General features: G+C 39.2%; 1 protein-coding gene across 2 annotated transcripts in view; it reads right to left on the bottom strand.

Annotated features, from left to right (window-relative positions):
* Nucleotides 1-849: 849 nt before the first annotated feature.
* The window catches only part of USP48 (ubiquitin specific peptidase 48), a 126,059-nt gene continuing 104,350 nt past the window's right edge, over nucleotides 850-22,558 (bottom strand). The window contains exons 22-27 of one of the 2 annotated variants that reach the window (XM_006862339.1): nucleotides 16,970-17,074; nucleotides 12,179-12,334; nucleotides 7,066-7,191; nucleotides 5,145-5,193; nucleotides 1,993-2,019; nucleotides 850-1,068 (exon numbers count right to left, since the gene is read on the bottom strand). In XM_006862339.1, the coding sequence (XP_006862401.1) occupies nucleotides 1,046-1,068; nucleotides 1,993-2,019; nucleotides 5,145-5,193; nucleotides 7,066-7,191; nucleotides 12,179-12,334; nucleotides 16,970-17,074 (486 nt within the window). In that variant the 3' untranslated portion in view covers nucleotides 850-1,045. The remainder of the gene's footprint in view (nucleotides 1,069-1,992; nucleotides 2,020-5,144; nucleotides 5,194-7,065; nucleotides 7,192-12,178; nucleotides 12,335-16,969; nucleotides 17,075-22,558) is intronic. The other variant, XM_006862340.1, reaches the window with a different exon arrangement.

Below are 22,558 nucleotides of genomic sequence, written 5' to 3'. Positions count from 1 at the left end.
AGTTGGATAAAATACCATATCCCATCAATATATATAACTTTTTCCTTCTTCTTTTAAACAAAGTGATCAAAAACGTAGATCCTGTCTGGGCATTTTGGAAGAATGCTTTCAAAAAAGAGAAGTAAGATCCAAGAAACAGTGAACTTGGAGGATGGGAGGCATAAATTTTAGGGAAAACCAAGTGTTATCCAAATGTACTTCATTCAGTCCAATTTATTCTTTGACTAAGGTGATCATATTTCTGAATGCGCAAGATGTATCTGATTTCCCACTTTTGGGTAATGGCAGGCTGGGAAGAAGATGCCATCACACGTGACAAACACTCTCTATCCTTTCTGAAATGCACTACAAGAGAAAGCCTTTGAAGCCAAAAGAGACATACTCCCTTGTTCCTGGTAGGGAGGATCAGCTGATGCCCTCTGCTTTCCCCCATGCTAAGAGCCAGGCTGTTGTGTAGTGTGGAAGGCAAGTGTGCTGGAGCTGACACGGAAAGGAGTCTAAGTCTGAAGACACTTTCCCACAATTACGCCAAGTTCTTCACTTTCATGCTTTATTGAAAGTAGAATGTGAATCAAAGACAGGTACTGGTAAGGTTTATGTTTCTAAAGAATTATTTTAGTTCAGAGCAGAATGCTGTCCCATCTCCTGTGATACAAATCTTTTATGGACCAATGCATCTGGTATGAAACTTGAGCAAGGAAATATAACAGAACTTTATTCCCTCCCATGACTATAAATCTCATGTAAACATGATTTACAGATACTGCTACTCAACCTGTTCCATTTTCACTTGCCCCCTTCCCTCCCACCACCCCCTTTAAATATAAAATTTGAAACATTTCCTTCAAGTCTGATGTCCTTCAGTGCAATCTGCTTTATTTGACATAAGGCATTTGGGACAGTCACTTTTGAACGGATGTCTGCCTTTTGGAAGAGTCATGTAGCAGTTTGATTCTTAAATCCTCCTTTTCTTTTAATGCCCTAATACGTCAAACTCTTCTTTCTCCTCTGGTCATGTCTTAGCAGTCAGCAAGTGTTCAAAAGATTAATGTCCAAGTAGACCAGTACCTGGGAAAAGAAACACACGTGGAGGTAAAGTTGTGAACTGATACTTAAGAGTTAATGTATTCCATTTGCCAAAAACTCATCAACAGGTAATATCCAATTTAATAAATGAACACAGCAGACCCTTGATGTTGAAGAATATGGGGGGAAATCAGCAGAGGACAGGCTCTCAGCTTAATCACATTTCTGTCGAAAGCCCTAAGCTTCCTCTGCAAATCTTCACACAAATTAATCAGATTTTACTGATGCTTTCATTTGATGTTCACTTTTCATAAACAAATTTTGTTTTGTTTAAAATAGCAAGAGTTTCTTTGTGGTAGTAACAGACTGTTGAGAGGAAAATTTTAGGCCATTAGCTTTGCTTACTCATTTCACCTCAGCAAAAATCAGGAGCTCCCAAGGAACTCTAGAGGGGCCATAAAAAAACAACAAACCATTGGAGTTGGGGCAGGTGTAAATGTCATAGGTCTGTATTTATGGATTCATAACCATTATTGTTGATCACAACTACAGTAGCCAAGATGTGGTATAAAAGTATAATTCAGAGAATTCTTTCATCTTTGTTACCAGTCACACACAAATTGATGTGCTCTGAAATGGGACTGATAGGCAGGAATTAGAAGGTCCAATATGCATCTCAAAATGCCACTAGCTAATTTCCCAATCTCCACAAGAATTGAGGAAGCGAAAGCAGAATTGACATCTGGCAGTATACACTTCTAACACCCAGGCTGTATCTGAGGTCTGACTGCCGAAAATGATAATGAAGATGCTTGAGTTTTTAAAAAATGCATTTAACTAAAATTAATTTCAGTCAGAGGGCTTAGATAGAATTAAAATTTAAAATCAAACTAAAATCTTTCCTTTTATAGAAAATTACAGTAAGACTCTGACACTCATGAGTCAAACATGACAAAGTTAACTTACCTTTAAAACCTTCTTCTGGCATACACACTGGGGGGGGAAAGAATTCTAAATTAAAAAAGATTGTCGTGACAGGCAGTAATAAGATGACTTCAATGCTTAAAGACAAAGTTTAAAATAACTTTTAATTCCCTTACTCACCTATAATGATTACTTGTGAAGTTATGGATGATAATAATCTGATGATAATCTTTATTTCTGACTAGTTTTTACTTTTATCAAAGTAACTCATCTAAAAAGTAAAATACTGGTAGAACAAGCTTTGCCTTAGCAACCTTGTACAGACTTTCTGAGAAGCTCTGGTAGTGTAGTGGTTACGAACCAGGCTGTGAACCGTAAGGTCAGCAGTTTGAAACCACCAGCTGTTCCGCAGGAGAAATACGCGGCTTTCTACTCCCATCAAGATTTACAGCCTCGGAAACACTGTACAGGTTCACTATGAGTCGGAACCGACTCCATGGCACATAACCACCACCACTGGTGGGTTTCAGCGATTGACCTTAAGGCTAGCAGTCCAGTGCTTCTCCTACAGCACCCCACCCACCAGGATTTCCACCCACTTTGGAAGGCTTGAACAGGCTGGAGAAAGCACCCAGAACGATGAGCTCTGCAGTATGAACAGGCATTTCCCTTTCTGCTGCTAACTGCAAACTCTGCAAAACAAAACAATGTCCGATCCTGGGCCAACCTCACTACTGCTGCCACACTTGACGCCATCAATGATGCCACCTGGCCTATCCACCTCGTTGGGGGTCTTCCTCTTTTTCTCTGACCCTCCACCTTACCCAGCATGACATCCTTCTCCAGCGACTGTTCCCTCCTGACAATATGTCCAAAGTATGAGAGATGAAGTTTAGCCATCCTGGCCTCCAAGGAGCACTCTGGCCGCACTTCTTCCAAAACAGATCTATTGGTTCTTTTGGCAGTCCATGGCACTTTCAGTATTCTCTAACACCACAACTCAAAGGCATCAATTCTTGTACTATCTTCCTTATTCACAATCCAGCTTTCGCATCCATATGAGGTTATTGAAAATACCATGGCTTGGGTCAGGTGCACCTTAGTCCTCAAGGTGACATCTCTGTTCTTCAATACTTTAAAAAGGTCTTGTGCTGCAGATTTGCCTATTTCTTAATAGCATGCACATATTACTACCTCAGATTTTAGATAATAGTAACTTCCTCAGGATAAGATACAATTTAGCCTATACAAACCTTACATAGTACCTGCCTCCTACCCTAACTTTTTGTTGTTGTTGTTAAGCTAATCTTTAGTGCTCACATTACTGTGACTCTGTAAACTCGGTCTATAAGAAATAATATACCTAGGTGATTATTTCTTGCCTGGTACAACTTATTTTGTTTTTCTGGGCTTGGTAACGGTTACATTTATTTATGTGCTTCATTTTCTCTCTACTATCTCCGATTGAACTTTGTAAGTTCTTGAAGACCGTAAACCTCCTCAAACAGTCATCTCCCAGCATCACATTTCCTGTGAACAGCCTTTCTAGAAGTCTGCGACCTACTGCACCCATCTGGCAGGATCCAGAAGCGTTCTGGATGGAGGTTCTGTTCTGGGATTTCCCTTCACCCTCTCCTTCTATGTTGAGCCCTGTCTTTTGGTTCCAATGTTGAATTCTTCCTTGATTTGCTTTTCTGTTTGAAAAGAGCACATCCCTCATGTGCTCATGACAAAGGATTCATTTCTGTGGACACTGCCCCATTATCCTGTCGTCCTGACTACTCAGTCTATGAACCTGATTCAGTTCCCTCTGCCTCTTTAGATACTTTTGGATCTTCTTATTCCTGATTTTGAACTCATTGCAGCAGGATCTTAGTGCAATCATTTTGCATTCCATGAATTCTTTTTGATTCTCTTTACAGGGTTTCCAAGGAGTGGCTGGTGGGTTCAAACTGTGAACTTCGAGGTTGGTAGTCCAGTGCTTATCCTACAGTGTCACATCAGGACTCCATATATGCCGTGCTGTTGTGGTTGCTAAGTGCCATCAAGTTGGTTCCAACTCGCTTTCATTCTTCCACTATGCAGAGATTTCAGCCGTCCATTTTTAACTATTAAAGGGTGCGGCACTAAAAAAACTACCCGAGAGCTCTATCTAATTCAATGAGTATTGGTGGGCTTTACTAAAGAGTGCCTGGGAGATAAACCAGTGTTTATAAATTTGTAGACTAGTCTCTTAAATTAGCCAGTTTCCCCAGAGAGGCAAGTGGCCTACATTTTAGCAAAGGCTGTCTAACAGACTGCATTCCCCACCCTTCTAGTTTAATTTCTTCAAGGAGTTTTAAAGAAATAGACAATGACCAGCAAAACTCCAGTTGTCCATCTAAAGTTCAAGTGGGAAACAGGGATACAACATGACGGGAAGGGATATGAGGGTCTGTGGGCTGTGTAACTGCTTCTGACACAGATTTTCTTTCAAGCAAGCTTCCTGGGTTGAAGCTCACACTTCATTCTCACCTTCATAGGTACTTGGTGCCTCCAATTTCTGCCTACCTGGGTTTCTGAGATTTAAATGTGCTTCGCTTCTTCTTTCTGACCTTCTCGATCCGAAGGATTACATTGATTTTGTTTCCTGAGGTGAGGCAAATACTACTTTTTGTCTCTGTGGACATTTCCCCTCTCTGTGATCTTTTTTTTTTTTTTTTTAATCTTCAGGAATAATTTTTTCCCCCAAGACAGTATCAGATTCCATTTATTCTGCGAGAAGACAGTGACTTTTAAAACACCATATTTAAATACGTCTAATCACAACATTAAGGAGCACTGGTAGTGTAGTGGTTACGAATTGGGCTACGAACCGCAAGATCAGCAGTTCAAAACTACCAGCTGCTCCGTGGGAGAAAGATGAGGCTTTCTACTCCCATAAAGATTTATAGCTTCGGAAACCCTGTTCAGAGTCGCTATGGGTCGGAACCGACTCGATGGCACATAACAACAACAATAATCATAACATTGTGATTGTGTTATGCTTTATCTAGCTATGATCTTTTAAGACGAATGTAAAATGCGATTGTACCAACAAGCAGATACCTTTCAAGGCTGAAGGTAAAAGCTTTGCAGACTAAAGTTTCAGCATCTATAATTCCAATTCCTGCTAAGAGCATATCAGTAAATTCCTAAAACAAGTTCATCTTTACCTTGCATAACATCATCCATTGCAGCATAATCTGCAATTGGTTCATCAGCCTAGAAAACAAAGGAAGACAATTCAAAACCACAAGGGAGTGGGAGCCAGGAGGGAGAACATGTCAGAGATTTATCACACTGAAGTCTGGGCCATGATTCAAATATGGCTACAAAATACGAACACTAACAGTGTCCAGCAGAGAGATCAGCTCAAGCCACAAGCAGCGAAGTTCAGCTTTAACACAGATGCCCTGCAGGCAGTGTGTGACACTGTTTTCTGGCTCCTAAATACATCACAGCTAAGGACATACTTGCATACCCCGAGGTTACTAAAAATGGTGGCAGGGAGATAGGTAGAAATTAACAAGTGAGACTGGCCCTCAGAAAACAAAATTTTCTTCTACCTCAACATGAATAAAGAAGACTATACTCATCTCCTTCCCAGGGCAGAAGCCAGCACTGAGGTAGGGCTTAAGGTGAAATGACAAGTAATGGCCAGTGGCCTGTGACCAGACTCAGGCTGTGCCTCGGAAATACAAACCTTTGCATAATATGGGTTATTTCTAGGGTTTTAGACAGAGTCATTGGGATTTAGCACCTCAGTAGGTTTTCAAAATCATTACACAGTACCTACCACTTGCAAGAGAAGCACCAGGTGAACATGGGGAGGAGTGGGTGGTGAGGTGAGGGCTTAACTTCATCACATCAGAATTAGAGCTCTCAGGTATAAAAAGTATAGAGCTCACGGCTCAAAAACCTGAAAAATTACTCTACTGCATGATGCGGTGGGTGTTTGGCACAATGGGACCCTTTTGGCCACCAAGAAATAAAACAGGCAAAGGAAAGTGACTAAATTAGGCCCTTAGGGAGGGGAGGACTGGGTTAATAAAGCTAGTTTAATGATTCAGTTTCTTAGCAATTTCTCAGAAGCCCCCACTTTCTAAAGTGCTTTCTACCTCTATAAAATGCACTCTTGCTAGGGCCAGTTTCCATGACCTAACAAGAATCCCATTAAGCCAAATGAAAGAATTTTGACTGGACAGAGCCTCCCCCATGTTTTATTTGTTTCCTAGCTTGATTTGCGGGTACTTTTGAGCCAAGAGTAGATACTTTAATAGGAAAAGTATTGGGAAGGAATTCTGATCTAGAAGGTAGGTTTTAAAATATAAAACATTATGAGAACCGTGATTATATATGTATGCACTCAATCCACTTCTGCATAAACTGCAGACATCACTACCATCAGTGTGTCTTTAATACAATAATCTCCAACTAGGTGGTTTTTTAAAAGGGGAAAAACAAAACAAACCATCATTTCAAGAAACCAAAGAAACTTAGTGGCTGGAGAGTGGGTGGGTGGCCTCTGGGGTTGACAATCAATCCTTGAGTGTGACCCAACAACACAATCCCTCCCTCCCCTCCCTGAAGGGAATGAAGACTAGATGGTTATCTGGAAAACTAGATGGTCACTTGCTGTTGAAAACCAAAAAGGGGCTTAACAGTTGGCTCAGGGAGATTGCTACTATCATGCCATAACCAGGAACAGAAATGATGGTGATGAGGACAGTGATGCAGCCTGATCTCACACAGGGCATGGATATTGAACTTGGAGATCCAGGAAGGGCTGAGAAGCAGCCTTTACCATCACCTCGTAGGTGGGGAAAGGCAGTTGCTGATGTGGTGTCATCACTGCAGCCTTTTTCCTGTGACACACAAGAAGAAGACCCAAAGAAGGATTGACTTCCTCTAAGTCTGTTGAGGCTTGGCCAGAGCTGGGTAAACCAGAGGCCAGCAAAAACTCCTCGGTGATCACTTATCACGATATCCAGCACAGCAGAGGAACCAAGGCATCCTTACATCACTTGTGTCCTTTATACTTGGGTGAGTATCAGTGGAAATCTTCTAGAGTTCAAGAAAGGAGCAGTTACTTACCTTTAACAAAATGACAGATTCAGGAATGACGCCAAGGGTGCCAAGGGTGGCACAATCATCGCTTAAAACTTTTCCATCAATTGACAAATTCTGGTCAAAAGGAGCCACTGAAAACGCATGCATGATCTGTGCCAATAGGAAAGAAAGAAAGTTGGCATAAAGCAAAACAAAACAGAGTAAGAACACAGGCTTCAAGGTACAAAAAAAATATTATTATTTACAGTCTGTTGACTTGTTACATTCCCACTGAGACTATAATCCTAATATAGCTGCAAACATCCTTACAAGGTGTAGTAAGAATTGTTGTTAATTGCCATCGGGTCATTTAAGACTCATAGGGATCCTATATAGGATTTCCAAGGAGTGGCTGGTGAGTTTGAACTGCTGACCTTGCAGTTAGCAGTCTAGTGCTTATCCTACAACACTGACACAAGGATTAGGAAATAATTAAACAGATTTTTTTTTGTTCTGTATCTAACTACCTCCTTAAGGGTGGGGATGTGGGAAAGTTACTCTGACAGTTACTCTGGCTATAAGGCATGGGGTGTGTGTGTGAGGGGCATGCAAGGTAATGACGATCACTTTTACCATTTCCAGGTGCCACACCATTTAAGACACAAGTCAAGTCTACATTCTCTTTTAAAAGATCACCTTTAAGCTAATCATCAGCTTATTTGGAGTTTCCTCGCCTTTGTTTTTAGTTCTTTAGCAAGCAACCTGTAATACATAATGCAGTCCTACTCTTAGGCTGGGAATTCTGGTGGGGCACAGAAGGTTAATGTGCAAGACTGCAAAGTCAGTTTGAACGGCAGGGTCAGTGGTTCAAGCTCACCAGTTGCTCCTCGGAAACCCTATACAGCGTTGCTATAGGTCAGAATCAACTAGAAGGCACTTAACAACAACAACTATTCTTAGGCAGTCTGATTGGCTACTACAAGAAGAAGCAAGTTGTTCCCTGGGGAGTCACCAAGACAAGCAATCAAGTCCCTTCAGGACAAACCCCTCTCCAAGGCTGAAACAACAATTCTTAGGCAGAGTCTTCTACGAACCAAAATGTGAATTTCTGAAGGGCAGAAGCCAAAATATACTCTAACTCCAGTTTGGGTCAAAGTAGCAAAAATTAAGAAAATTCAGAATAACCATTATGTATAAATACTTATATCATTTTTCACATTTAGAAAGTTTTAAAATTTCATTTCAGGGTAGTAAATTACTTTCGGGGTGCAAGTAAACAGGAGTTGGACTCAAAGAGGCACACGCAGGTACTTGTAATGATACTGTTCTAATTTTTAACTTAAAGAGCTAACTGAAGAGTATTCATGCTATTCTGCTTCATAACTTAGTTGCAGATTCACTGAACATATTCTATTGCAAATATCTTATATTACACCAGCAGGCATGATATTACAGGAAGCCCATTCTACGTTTTATACACTGTACTCTGGATCTGGGAAGACAAATGAGCCTCGCAAAGCAGACTTCATCCAACTGTGTGTATATAACAAAGGCCAAGAGCTTTATAAGCTGCGGAGATTGTGACTAGAAATATGATTTCAGTAATGGCACAGAGACACAGAGATAAGAACAAGGACAACACTGGCTTCTTCCTTAACCACTGAGCCAGAATCTTACCAGGATTTCTCAAACAAACATCAAGCCCAGAGAAACAACCAGGGATTGACTAAACAGGAATTTGTAGCTAATAATGCAAATACGCTGGCGTCGTTCATGATCTGCCTACAAAGCAGTAAGTCTATTTCTGGTAAGCAAGCAGTACTGGTCAGATAGTTCTACCAGGGTCAGCTTAGCACACAGGCATTAAGCAGAGGCAACCATCCCCTGATTTGCAAACAGGAGCTGTGAAGAAGGAGAGTTCCAGTGAGGTGCCCAATGCTAACTTAATGTGGGCAGTGTCAAAGTGACCGAAGGTAGGAATTCTTGTTCACTTCCCTAAATGATAAAGTATCTATTGCACTACTCTACAGGACTGGATAAACTGCAAATACCTCAAAACACGCACATCAGTGCTGAGGAGCTGGTGACAAGAACTTTTAAATTAACTCCAGACTTAATGAAGCTTTAATTAAGAGATACCCTGTGTCAACTACTGTTCCAGGTGCTAGAAATATGAAGGTAAGTCAATAAGAATTGCTACAAAACCACAGACACCTTTATTAAACAAAAAAAAGTGAAACAACTGTTCCATAAGCTTCTGAAGGTGGTGGTCCCATCTTTCTAACCCTTTCCCCAGAAAATTCCGAGTTCTTCAATTTACACCTCATCAAAACGGCATCCTTGAAGGACTGCTACTGTGTTGCTATGAACTGTCATTTAAGTTTTGGGGAACAAAAAAAGAAGTCTGAAGGGGCAAGATCAGGGATGTAGGATGGGTGGGGTAAGGTTTCCCAACAAAATTCTCATAGGACAGCCCTTGCTACCCTGGAAGAAAGGTTAAAAAACAAAAACAAAAAAAAACACCCCAAAACTCTTGGTGCAATTGTACTGGCCTTTTCTACTGCAGTTTTAAATGGTCTTTTAAAACCTCTTCCTACAAGGCTCCTATTATCATCCTGTGTCCTTTAACAAAACTATCAAGATTACCCCCCACTTTGGAGTCCCCCAAAACAGTTGCCATAACCTTCTGAGCTGACCTCTCTGCCTTGAATTGAACTGGCCCAGCAGATCCCCTCGGAAGTGAGTTTAGATTGGACCCTTTTTTGTGAAGGCACCCTAAAGAGATGAAGACAAGTGTATTACTGGGTGAACTTGTCTGTAGCCATCCACTGATCATAGATATGCTTAAACACATTTATGTGGAATAAATCCGTGCAGGTCTGAACTGAAATTCCAGTAGCAGTACTTCTTGACTTACCCTCATATGAAAGTGACTAATGCCACTCTCGAGAGGATCACAGGAATGAGGGGAAATAAAAATGTGAAAGAAGGTGGCAGAAAATATGTGCAGGATCTAGTGCAGAGGAAGGAAGAGTCTTATAATGGAGGCTGCAGCAGGTTTCACAGAAACAGTGCTAGGAAAGGTGAATGCGTCGTGCTTGCTACTGGGGAGAAGACAACGCTTGAGAATGAGGGAACAGGTGAATGGGAGACAAGCAGACAGTGGCTGTGAGTATAATGAACTGCTACTTAGGTCTGCTTACAAAGTGGGGCGCCATTCCTAATCTACAGAGCACACAACACAAACAATGGAAAGTCTGTTTCTGAAGGTGAGAAAAGGAAATGCAAGAGCTATGGTCTCAGCTGCCAGCCATTCAACCTTTGTACAGGGAACATTGCCTGCTTAAAACCTACATTTACTAATTACAATGAAACTTGGAGACTCTTCCAAGAAAGATGAATGAATTGTCCTTCATTTACTTTATAGGTGGGTGAATGATAATGAGGCAAACCAAGTCTGTTAAGGTTTCAAGCAGCTGTATATGGATACACCTAAAATCAGAGCGCTGACACTTTTGCAAAGGCTGTCATCATGTTATTACTGGAAATGTAGCATTACCTAGAGGAAAAGCTCCATCAAGAATAACAATGCATTAGATACTTTTCTAAACACAATCCTCCACCACCAACAACCTAGGGTCCCATACAGGTGCCCCACAAAACTCCAGTCTATTCAGGCTGCTGAACAGCCTGGCGTTTTACAAGCTACCACCACTGAGCAATGAAGGGAAATTACATTTCAATTGCCCTTTCTTTTGACTGTTTGGATCACAGTGATCCTTGAAGAATAGGAGATGAAAGGAAGGATACAGCAAAGGCCTCAAGACCACATCTGGGGCATTCATTTGAACAGCTGCTGTCTTCCAGCAGCATATTCGTGTAGGTAACACATGCCCTCCTCCCCTGATGGAGAGGTTATATCTGCTGACTTATGATTTATTCTTCAAAAATGTCAGGCTTTTAAAAGTGTCTTCAGCCACAGGGGCTTTTTGTAATTTAAAGGGTTTGAATGTTAGAGGTTTACCACTGACAGGCAGAAAGCCGGTGATGAAAACAAGCTTTCTCAGATGTAAAAAGTACAATAACAGGGTAAGGAGATACTATGTCAATATGTTTATTTTCAGAGGCGTGGGTTCAACCAAGGGAAATACTGTTCCCAGGACACAACATCCTCAAAGGAAGCCTATACTTCTGCTTCAATTGCAATGATAAATATCAGCAATGAGAAAACTGCATAACCAGACTAGGCCACATAAAAGTAGAAAAAGGGGGAAATATGGTCAACTTTTTGGCTATATATCCTGACTGAAACATATTAGGGGCCAGATTTTTTTCAGAGACATCTTGAATTTATCTGCTCCTTTTGTTTAAGTTTTGAACACTGCAATGTTCATTTATAGTACTTTAGTACTGAAACACACAAAAAAGCAAAAACAATTATGAGCGTTTTTCTATGATCTTCATTACGTTCACAGAATGATTAACAAAGAAAGAAATGAAAGCTTTTAGAGCATGATTGAAAATGAACCTTTATAGCAACGTGGAAACCACCACCATATAAAGAAAGGTAGAGGTAATTTAAAAATTCTATCAAGTAGAGCCACCAAAAATAATGTGATAAAAAGAGTTTCTGACTCATCCAGTGAATAAGCAATCAAGGGGTTGCCTTTTATCTATTCTTAAATCTCAGAGTAGATCCTGGCAACAGGCTCAAATACCTATTAACAAGTGGTCAAAGAAAAACATACAGCAAAATCAAGTGAGAGAACAATTACCCTGGAACAACCTCAATATGTGACAAATTAAATGCTTCTCAATGTTTCTCATTATTAGAAAGCTAGTCAGAGCTAACTCAAGTGTTCAGAAACCAAAAAACACTTTCATCTTCAAAGATAAGATTCTTGGCTTTTTGAAATCATTATTTCTTTTCATACAAGGAGTTACTGTGATTTGAGGGGGGGGTGGCAGTAGGGGTGGTGATAAGCATGTTAAGCATTATTCTGAAATTTTAAACAGCCCTCTCTCTCAATGGCTAAGTACTGTGAACAGCTAGATGTTAAAAGGGCAACTTCGAAGGAAAATATCAATAGGAAACAGGAAGTCATGAAGACCCTCTGAAGTTCAGAGGACATGTGAACAAATGTTATATTTTCCTCACCTGAATTTTTAATTCTTTTAATGTTTGATTAGCAGAAACAAGAAGCGCTTTCTCACCACGGACTTTCCTATGTCTCATACTTCGTCGAATAACTTGTTTTTGATAGGCTATGTAATTTTGGTGGGATATCTTTTGCCGCTTTGTTCCTCCATTGCTCTACAGAGAAAGATTCAAAAAACAAAGAAAGCAGTGGATTACCCACAGTGTGACCCTTTGCCCATAAAGCTCATCATGCAAGCACACTTGGTTTATTTAAAGGTCCGTTAACCACTTGAAATTCTATGTAAACAATGAGGAGAGAAACTTGCCAGAGGTCCTTAGCAGGCTCACATGCAACTGGAAATAAAGAAAAGGATGAGCAACATGCACTTCTCACTTTATGTAAGCTCCAGGATTTCAAAAAAATAATTAAAAAAACAAGACATTTAAAAGCAAAATGTTATGCTTAATATTAATTCTGAAAATGTGCATATGACAAACTGAAAAAAAGTCATGATTAAACTGAAGAACAGCCTGAATTCTCATTTATTTGTTTTAAACCTCCTGCTGAGAAGCTTTAAATGAAGGTACCTTAATGAAGACATCAAAATTAAACTAAAAGCAGGATAAAACATGTGCCAGCTTTCCCTATGAAAAACATTTGCCAAAAAAAAAAAAAAGAATCAAACCTGGATATCTTTTAGACCCAATATTTAATGTACAGAAGACAGGGGATACAGACACAACTTGTAATAAAAAACCTAAAAAAGCAACCAGGCAACTCATGAATGTGGGACAATTTTCCAGAAATCTCACTGTGATCCCAAAGTCAATGTGTCAAGGAAGGAAAAAATGGGAATGAGGAGGTAGGATAACTGATCAAGATTTAACAATACTAGACTTTTTTTGGGTGAAAAACAATGCATACCCTGATTAAATACTGGTTTGATGGAAAAATTTAAGATATACTTGGGATAACTGGAAAAAATTTGGATATGAGTACATTATGTTATTTTTATTAATTTACTAATTTATGAGCACATATTTCTCAAATATACTGGTACATCTTATTTAGGGTTAAAATGTCATGATGGCCACAACTCATCTAAAAATGGCTCAGCAAAGGAACACACATACATATTATGTACATATAATACACCAGTTGTTGACAATTTTGTAATAACAAGTATAGCTAAGTGTCAAATGTCCTTCTGATACTCCTGTAAGTACACCTCAGTAAAGGCTCAATAGTCAAGATTCTTCTATTAACAGGCCAGAGAAAGAAGCAAGACGTAAACATGGTTTTCTCTGGTTGAGTGAAATGTGGATGAGACAACTCCAGGCCTGGCTTTAGTCTCTGTAGTCATCAATGGGAGTCAGCCACACACAAGCAGCATGGCTTCAGACAGCTATGGACACAGACAGCACGTACTCATGACCAACAGAACTTCACATTTACAAGGCAGAAGAGGATCAGGACAAACACAAAACATTGTTCCGAGTCACATCCATTGACAAGGCACTACACAAGCCTACTTTCAGCTTTAGTCCTGAGTCTGAATAGATACAATACTGATCCTAAGATCCATAAGAAAAAGTTCAGTGAAAATAAGAGTTCAAAACAGTTGGGTGTTGATAAACCCTTTTCTTGACTGTTGAAAGAAAAAAGTCAATTCTATAATTAGTGGTACAAACACACCAGCTGCTCCTAAGAAACCCTGTAACAAGGTTGCCATGAATTGGAATCGACTCAGTGGAATTTAACAACAACATAATTAATAACATAAGGGAAAACATCTATCCCAAAATATAGTTCTACTTTAGAAATCAAACACAATCTAAAAAACAAAGCCCTGATCAAGTAAGATAACATTTTTAATGACTTGGTTTTAAAAGCTAAAAAACAAAAATAATTAATGGAATTTAAATCCAACTTAATTGACAAAAACCAGGCCCATGGTTTTATAATGCTTCCAGTGATCTAAATGATACTCAATACTGGATCATTAACCTAAACTTGAGATAAACTCACAGGAACTGGGTTGACCTAGCTTAGAGAAACAGTAGGGAAGGACAAACAAAAACGCATCATATTTTATTATAGGGATTTAAAACAGTAATTACAGAAGCTATATATGTACTAAGATACTGTAACACGTTACAAAGAGAAAGCTTGAGATTCTCCAGGTACCAAATGGTGAAGGGAGGTTATTCTGGCAAAGGAAGGTTTAGCCTTGAGATCTTTTGAAGGCCAAAAATATGAAAACATTCTATAGAATTACAACCCAGATCAAAGAGGAGGACTGAGGAATTAACCTTCCCATTTCGAACTCACTTGAAAACACAGTTTTAAAAATAACTTTAGGCTAAAAAAGCAAAGTTTGAAATACAGAAACTAAAGAAACTAAGAGCCTACATACAAAGCTGAACAAACTAATTTACAAAGTTCACCTGAAGGAAGAGAGAATAAATTGGTTACAACAGGCAAGAAAAGATTTGGGAAAAGGAAAAAAGAGATTCCTATTGATTACTAAACTACACTACAAAGCTGACGAATGATGAACAAAGGAGAATGGAGTTCTGACTCTAGATAGATGTGTGCTTAGGTGTGCAAACAATTGTCTCACACAGATCAGGCAGCTTCAAGAAGTTCAAGGGAAAAATGGAATTAAAAATATAATGGAATTTCTACAAACTTTTTGAAGCTCCCTCATATGTATGTAGATAGATACTCCTGGTCTGGTGCGGTAGAATAAGCATTGGATTGCTAACCGCCGGGTCAGTAGTTCAAATCCATCACCTGCTCTTTGGACTACACAGAAATTAACAACAACAAGTCCCCAACTTAACGATTGGTTTTGTTCCAACAACTGTCTTAATTAGTATGACTAAGTCAAATATTGTATTGTCTCTATCAGTATCTTTATAAATTCAATCCTTTTTTGTCTAGGGTTGGCATAAGAATGACCTTTGTTGTTAAGTGCTGTCGAGTGGAGTGTGTTCCAACCCACAGTGATCCTGTGTACAAGGTTTCTGAGGAGCAGCTGGTGAGCTTGAACTGCTGGATCTTGTGGTTCAAACCGACTTTGCATCCAGCGCATTAACCTACAGCACAACACCAGGACGGACCCCTAAGACTGATAACATCAGCAAATTAGGTGCTGCAACACTATATGTAGAACATGTTACTGATGATAAAAACAAAAATGGACATTTTTAAGTGCAGTTCCTTGGAACTCGGAACTACCTGTGTAATTAGAAAAACTAAGTAGTTTGTAGATCTGTGGCTGAGAAGATGTGACGTTAACAACACAAAATAAAGAACTGACACTGGGCAAGGGCAGCAGGTAAAAAGTCCACAAACTTACATTCAGTCAGCTCAGAAAGTACTCCAAGAAATATAAGAAGACATATACATGTAAACAGACTTTAGTAAGAGTGTTATTCTAATCCAGAGAGGGAGAGCGACTGACTGTATGCTGAAGCAACCTGGGGGGATGCCATTCAGATGGGATTAAACCTACCCTACATCCCCCCCAAAAAAGAGTGTTACTTATTTAAGGAAAACATCTCCCAAGACTAAAATCTGTTTATGTGATCAAAGTACCACTGGATAGCATTGGTTAGTACTGAAACACAGGGATCCTACAATGAAATATAAACTTGGCAGATGATTTTAACATAAGAGCTACTGATCACTATGGGCAGGGTGGTACACAGAACTATATGATTTTGTTCTTTCAAAGGTGTTTGAAAGTCAATGTTTTATGAGATCCAACAAGCCATGTATTTTGAAAATAAATGAGGTGTCTACCATGTTGACATGCTGTTTTACTCCATCTGGGAAACACAATGTAGCATTTATCTCTCGACTACAAAGACTGAAGTCAAGAAGGTTTTCAGACTTTATTAACCAGTGTAGAATCTGTCTGTACAAACTAGCCAACAAGCTGCACTGGAACAGATTTAGCAGATGGTCATTATAACACTTTCATTCCTTCAGGGAGAATGCTAACTGCAATTTGACTATAATGTATCTTAGCAGTAAAGAAGAAACAAATTTCTCATCTGTTACAATGAAACTTTAATTAGAGCAGAAATTCCATGAATTGAAGGCATCTGCAGAATGTCCTGGAACACAGTGGTTTGACTTTTTGAGAAATTAAACTTATCTACATCACACACCAACCAATATATTCCCACCTGATTTCATGTTCTTTAGACGATTTTCTCTAGTATCACCATGAACATGTAGAATATAATCACGCAACCAAACAAAAGGGGTAGAAAGTGTTGCGAAAACATCTCATTTTAATAAGGGGATTTTAAGTTAGTCATGATGGGACATGAGAGATGAACACATCAACTGCTTTGGCCATTGACTAACACTTGAAAACCTCTTCCACATACTTTATTGTGATTAGGAGTAGTGCTTATTTGCTTGTAAAAAGAGTAAATCTGAGTTAAAATTTTTTTCATACTTCAAGATTATACGGTTAAGTTATAAACCAAGATAGGAGTTTTATTTTCAGCAGTCATTTCAAACTAAAAATTTAATCATGTTGTATTTTAGTCTTTCTTATATAATTGCAAGAAATATGAATTCTGGAATAATATAGCCTGTGGCTTTTCATGAGAAATCAGAACAGCTGATTCTACAGTGATTTCAGTGTGTGCTACTGAAACTGAAAAAAGAGGGGAAAGGGGGGAGGAGTGGAGAACCAACATCCCACACAGGGTACAGAGTGTAGGGGCAGGGAGTGGCTACTCTTTCAGAACGGAGTTATAATAGAAGACAGCGTCAACACATACTTGATTAAAATCTGGATCCTTTTCTCCATCAGGTTTAGCTTCCTCTTTGTCCTCCTCAGTTTCAGAACTACTCACATTCAGCTCTGGAGCGGAATCCTTCATTACCTGAATGGGACATGAGCACAGAGCTAAGTAGGTCAGATCCTAGGAAGGCATGCTATGAAAAACGTGAGTGTGGAATGAATAGTAATCCTAAATCCTAATCAAGAAGGGAGACACCAGTATCAGCAGTGGACAACAGACCACACAGTGGACCAGGAATCAAGTGCTTTCTATTTTCTACATTTCCTACTCCATTTTTTTAAAAAAATTATTGTTTTGGTGAAATATATTTAATCAAACATTTATCACTTCCACCACTTTTTATTCAGTGACCATATTGTGCAATCATGACCATTATCCAAAAACCTTTGAGTTTTTTAGCAATAACTCTACTTTGCCTACACCCCCAGTAACCACTAATAAACTCTGGCCTCTCTCTGTATTTGCTTATTCTGTTGTAGTTAAGTGCTGTCGAGATGGTTCTTACTCCAATCGACCCAGTGCGGGGTTTCCAAAGAGTGGCTGGTGGGTTTGAATCTGATGGTTAGCAGTTCAGTGCTTATTCTACAGCATCACATCAGGACTTGCTTGTTCTAGATGCTTCATAAAAGTCAGACTTTTTGGTCTTTTTGTGTCTGGCTTATTTTTAATTTAAGCATAATTTCAAGGTTCACCCAAGCCATAGCATGGACCGGAACTTCTTTTCTCTTTATGGATAAGTGATAATGCATTCTATGTAAGCATCACAACATAGGTTGATGGGTATCTTTTTTGTTTAATTTTTTGGCTATTGTGAACAATGCTGCAATAAACATGGATATTCACTGTATTGAATAAACATGAAGATGGCCCCAAACCAGGCAATCTTCTGTTCTATGACAGGGCCTTAAAAGTTCATGGGGGAAAAAAGGATAACAGGGTTTTCCCATGAACTTTTTGAAGCCTCCTTTTATTATATATAAGATCGCCAATAGTTAGAGTCAACTTGACAGCAACTAACAAGGAACCACAGTAGGAGCTGAATCCCTGCTGTCACATCTCTTGAGTACTGGAACAACGAAGAGGCAGACCTCTGGGTTTGGGCCGGCCTAACTTCACAAGTAGGGAGGGGAATCAACATCAACCCAAGGCCGATCCCCATGAGGTGAAGTCAGACATTTGTCCTTTATCCAACCTTTAGACCAATTCTAAAAACTGCTGTCCCTCCCATGTTACTCTATACCATACTCAGTTATGGGGTTGATTAAGGAAATAAGAGGTTACAACTCAAGAGTTAGAAAGCATGCAAGCAAAGTCTGGAAGGCTGCCCCAAAAGTGGAAGCACAATCCCTCCCTGCTGCAGTGAACAAAGTGCTCTGAGGTCCTTTCTGTCATGCAGGCCTCAGTCACTGCTCATTGTCCTGCTCAGGCAAATGTTTTCATCAACTCTGTTTGCTGCTGCTTCTGGTTATCTCCTGACATCTCTATCTCATGGATCTTGGCACAGTGAAAACGGATGTGTTCTACTTCTGGCTCTTCTTCTACATGACAGTGACATTCCTTCCCCCACTTGTAAAACTGGCTCCCTTTCAGTCCAGTGGAATGGCAAAACTGACAACCACAGAACTTATTGACACGGTCCCAATCCCCACCCTCCAAAGGTTCCAGGCACCTTATTTGCACTATTAGCAAGTGGTCCAATACTCTTGATAGATTAAAACAATCTTATTTGCATAGTCCCACCCAATCATTTTGTGGGAGACCATGGCTAGAAGGGTCAAATTAAGTAATTCAATGCACCACAGGAATAGAATTACTGGACAACATAGTAATTCTATGTATATATAGCATTCTGAGGAACCACCAATTGTTTCCTACTGTTGTGGAACCATTTTACAATCCTACCAGCAACAGAAGATGGTTCCACAGCTTTTCCAAGACTTGTTTTCATTTTTCTGACAATACCTACTCTAGTGGAGTGAATTGGTACCTCACTATGGTTTTGAGTTGCATATCCCCAATAACAAAGGTTATATCGAGAAGACAAAGCATTATAAAAAGAATTGGTTGATGTTTAATCATTTCAGAAGGTAAAATAGGATTAAGTATCGATGGTATTAAAGGGAAAAGTTCAAGCTGTACTGAAAGCAGTGGTAACAAACAATTTCTCCCAGAAATGGCAAGAATACCAACTGAGATGTTTCAACAAAATGGATGCAATGATGGAAGCGCCCATTCATCTATGTCAAGAAATTTGGAAGACAGCTACCAGGGCAACAACTGGAAAAGATCCATATTTGTGCCTATTCCAAAGAAAGGTGATCCAACAGAACATGAAAAGGATTGAATAACATCATTAATATCACTCGCAAGTAAACTTTTGCTGGAGATAAATAGGAAACGATTGCAGCAATACATCAAGAAGGAACTGCCAATAATTCAAGGCAGATTCACAAGAGGGTATAGTAGAAGGGATTATCACTGCTGATACCAGATGAATCTTGGTTGAAAGCAGGAAATCTCAGAAAGATGTTTACCCATGTTTTATCAACAATGCAAAGGCATTAGATTTTGTGGATCATAACAAATGATCGTTAACATTGAGAAGAACGGGAATCATAGAATTCTTAATTGTGCTCAAGCAGAACCTAGATCTAGACCAAGAGGTAATAAGCATTTGAACAGACAAGGGGACACTGCATGGTATAAAATCAGGAAGGTGCTAGTAAGGGCTGTATCCTTATTAATCTGTAAATTGAGCAAAAATCTAAGAAGCTGAACTATATTAAGAAGAAAGTGGCATCAGGCATGATGAAAGTCTCATTAACAACTTGTAATACACAAATGACAAACCTTGAAAGTGAAGAGGACTGGAAGCACTAAGTACTTAGTGATGAATCACAAAGACAATAGCCTTCAGTATGGAATACACCACAACATAAATATACAACAGGGAGATAAACATAAACAGTGGTTAAGGATTTCATTTTACTTGGATTGACAAGCAATGCCCATAGAAGCAACAGTCATATTACATCAAGTGACATATTACATTGGGCAGAAAAAAAGGATGCTTTAAAGCGCTGAAAAGCAAAGATGTCACTTTGCGGACTAAGGTGTGCCTGTCCCAGGTCATGGTATTTTCAAGGGTCTCGTATGTGTGTGAAAGCTGGATAATGAATAAGGAAGATTTGAAGAACTGATGCCTTTGAATTATACATTTTCAGAAAAATATTGACTAGACTGCCAGAAGAACAAACAAATCTGTCTTAGAAGAAGTACAGTAAGAAAGCTCCTTGTAAATAAGAATGGTGTGACATCGTCTTAAGTACTTTGGACACGTTCTCAGGAGTGATTGATTGTATGTGGAGCAGGATATCATGGTTAGAAAAATTGAGGGTCAATTAAAAGAATGGAAGACTCTCAACAGATGGATTGACATAGTGGCTATAACCATAGACTTCAAGCATAGCAATGTTGCTGAGGATGGTGCAGGGCCAGATAGGGTTTTGTTCTGTTTTACATAAACGTTGCTGAGTCAGAACCAATTGGTCAGCAACTAACAACAATTAACACAGAAAAACATCTTTCCATCTTAGGAAAAATGTCTATTCCAATCCATTATTTGATTAAGTGGCCTTTTCTGAGTTTGAGTCATTAAGTATTCTTTACAAGCAATTTCTATACTGTAATATATATTACATATATGTCATGTGCTGTCGAAACAGTTCTGACTCATAGTGATCCTGTATAGGGTTTCTGAGGAGTGGCTGGTGGGTTTGAAGTTCCATCCTTGTGGTTTGAACCGATCTCGTGGTCCAAGGACACCTATTATCAGATAAATGGTTCCCAAATGTTTTCTCCCATTTAACTGGTAAAGGTCTTTGATGCACAAAAGTTTTTAATTTTGATGAAATCCAATTCATCTATTATTACTTGTGCTTTTAGTGTTTTATCTAAAAATCCTTTGAAAACTAGGTCCTGAAGCATTGCAATATCACTTAACTCTGTTTTGTTATGGGTTTGCTATATAAATTTAGGTCCTTAACCCATTTTGAGTTAATTTCTGTATGTGGTGTGAAGTATGGGCCCAATTTCACTGTTTTGCATGTAGAAGTCTAGTTGTTCCATCACCATTTCTTTCTTTCCCCTTTGCTTGGACTTAGTTAGCATCCCTGGTGAAAAATAACTGCGCATAGATGCATTGGTTTTCAATTTCATTCCACTGGTCTACATAGCTAACCTTGTATCAGTGCCAGATTCTTATGATTACTGTAGATATAGAGTATGCTTTGAAATTGGGAAGTGTGGATTCTTTTACTTTGTTCTAGTTTTTCAATATTGCTCTGACTATTCAGGGTACCATGCAATTTCATATGAAAGTGAGAATTAACTTTCACATTTCAGCAACGAAGACAATATTTTTATAGAAACCACATTCAATCTATAGATCCCTTTATGGTAGTATTGCTATCTTAACAATGTAAGCCTCCAATCAATGAACATGAACTGTCTTTCTATATATTTAAATCATTAACTTTTCCAGCAGTGTTCTATAGTTTTAGGTATACAAGTCTTTCATCTCCCTGGTTAAATTTATTCCTATGTATTTTATTCTTTTAGACAGTATCACTAATTAAATTGCTTTGTTTATTTTCTTTTTCAGATTGCGCACTGTTGGCATAGAGTAACCTAACTAATTTTTGTGTTGACTATGAATTTTGTCATTTTGCTAAATTATCAGTTCTAGCAGCTTTCTTATGCATTCTTTGGATTCAAATATGTGTATGTGATATATATATATATGATATATATAGATAGATAGATAGATAGATAGATAGATAGATAGATAGATCAGCTCTGGTAGCTTAGTGGTTACGAATTCGAAACTACCAGCTGTTCTGCAGCAGAAAGATGAGGCTTTCTGCTCCTGTAAAGATTTATAGCCTCAGAAAACATGTACAGGGTCACTATGAGTAAGAGCCAATTCTACGGCACACAACATACGTGTGTATATACACACACAAACACACACACACACACACACACACACACACACACACACACGGGATCTAAGATGGCGGATCGGGAAGACGTGCAGCGAGGAGCTCCATTAACAACAACACAGAATACCAGCCCAAGCAGGCTCAGGGGATGGTGCTAGAACTTGGAACCACATATAAAAGAATATTTAGAAGATTGGGAGACTTATAGCTAGGGGAATGTGTAGCAGAATCAAGAAATCCATTGCTTTCTAATTCAAGATGCTCAGCTGCTCCCGGAGCCGCCATCTTGGGAGAGACCAAGCGGGGGAAGGAGCAGAACAGCCACGAATGCCTGACAGAACTGCAGAGCTACAGGTGTGGACATTCTTTTTTTGGTATCTGTTTGTTTGTCGCTCGCTGTCTGCGCACCTCCATTCTGGTGATTAAAGGGGACAGCCCCACCCCCGCAGAGTTCTACTACGCATGCGCACAGATCTCCTCGAAATTTAAAGTGACAGTGTCCACTTGACTATATCCTACCTGGAATTAGAGATCATCTGAAGAACAGATTTGATACATTAAA

Source organism: Chrysochloris asiatica, unplaced genomic scaffold (assembly GCF_000296735.1).
Source record: "Chrysochloris asiatica unplaced genomic scaffold, ChrAsi1.0 scaffold00047, whole genome shotgun sequence".
Taxonomy (NCBI): domain Eukaryota; kingdom Metazoa; phylum Chordata; class Mammalia; order Afrosoricida; family Chrysochloridae; genus Chrysochloris; species Chrysochloris asiatica.
This window is presented reverse-complemented; position numbering and strand designations above follow the sequence as displayed.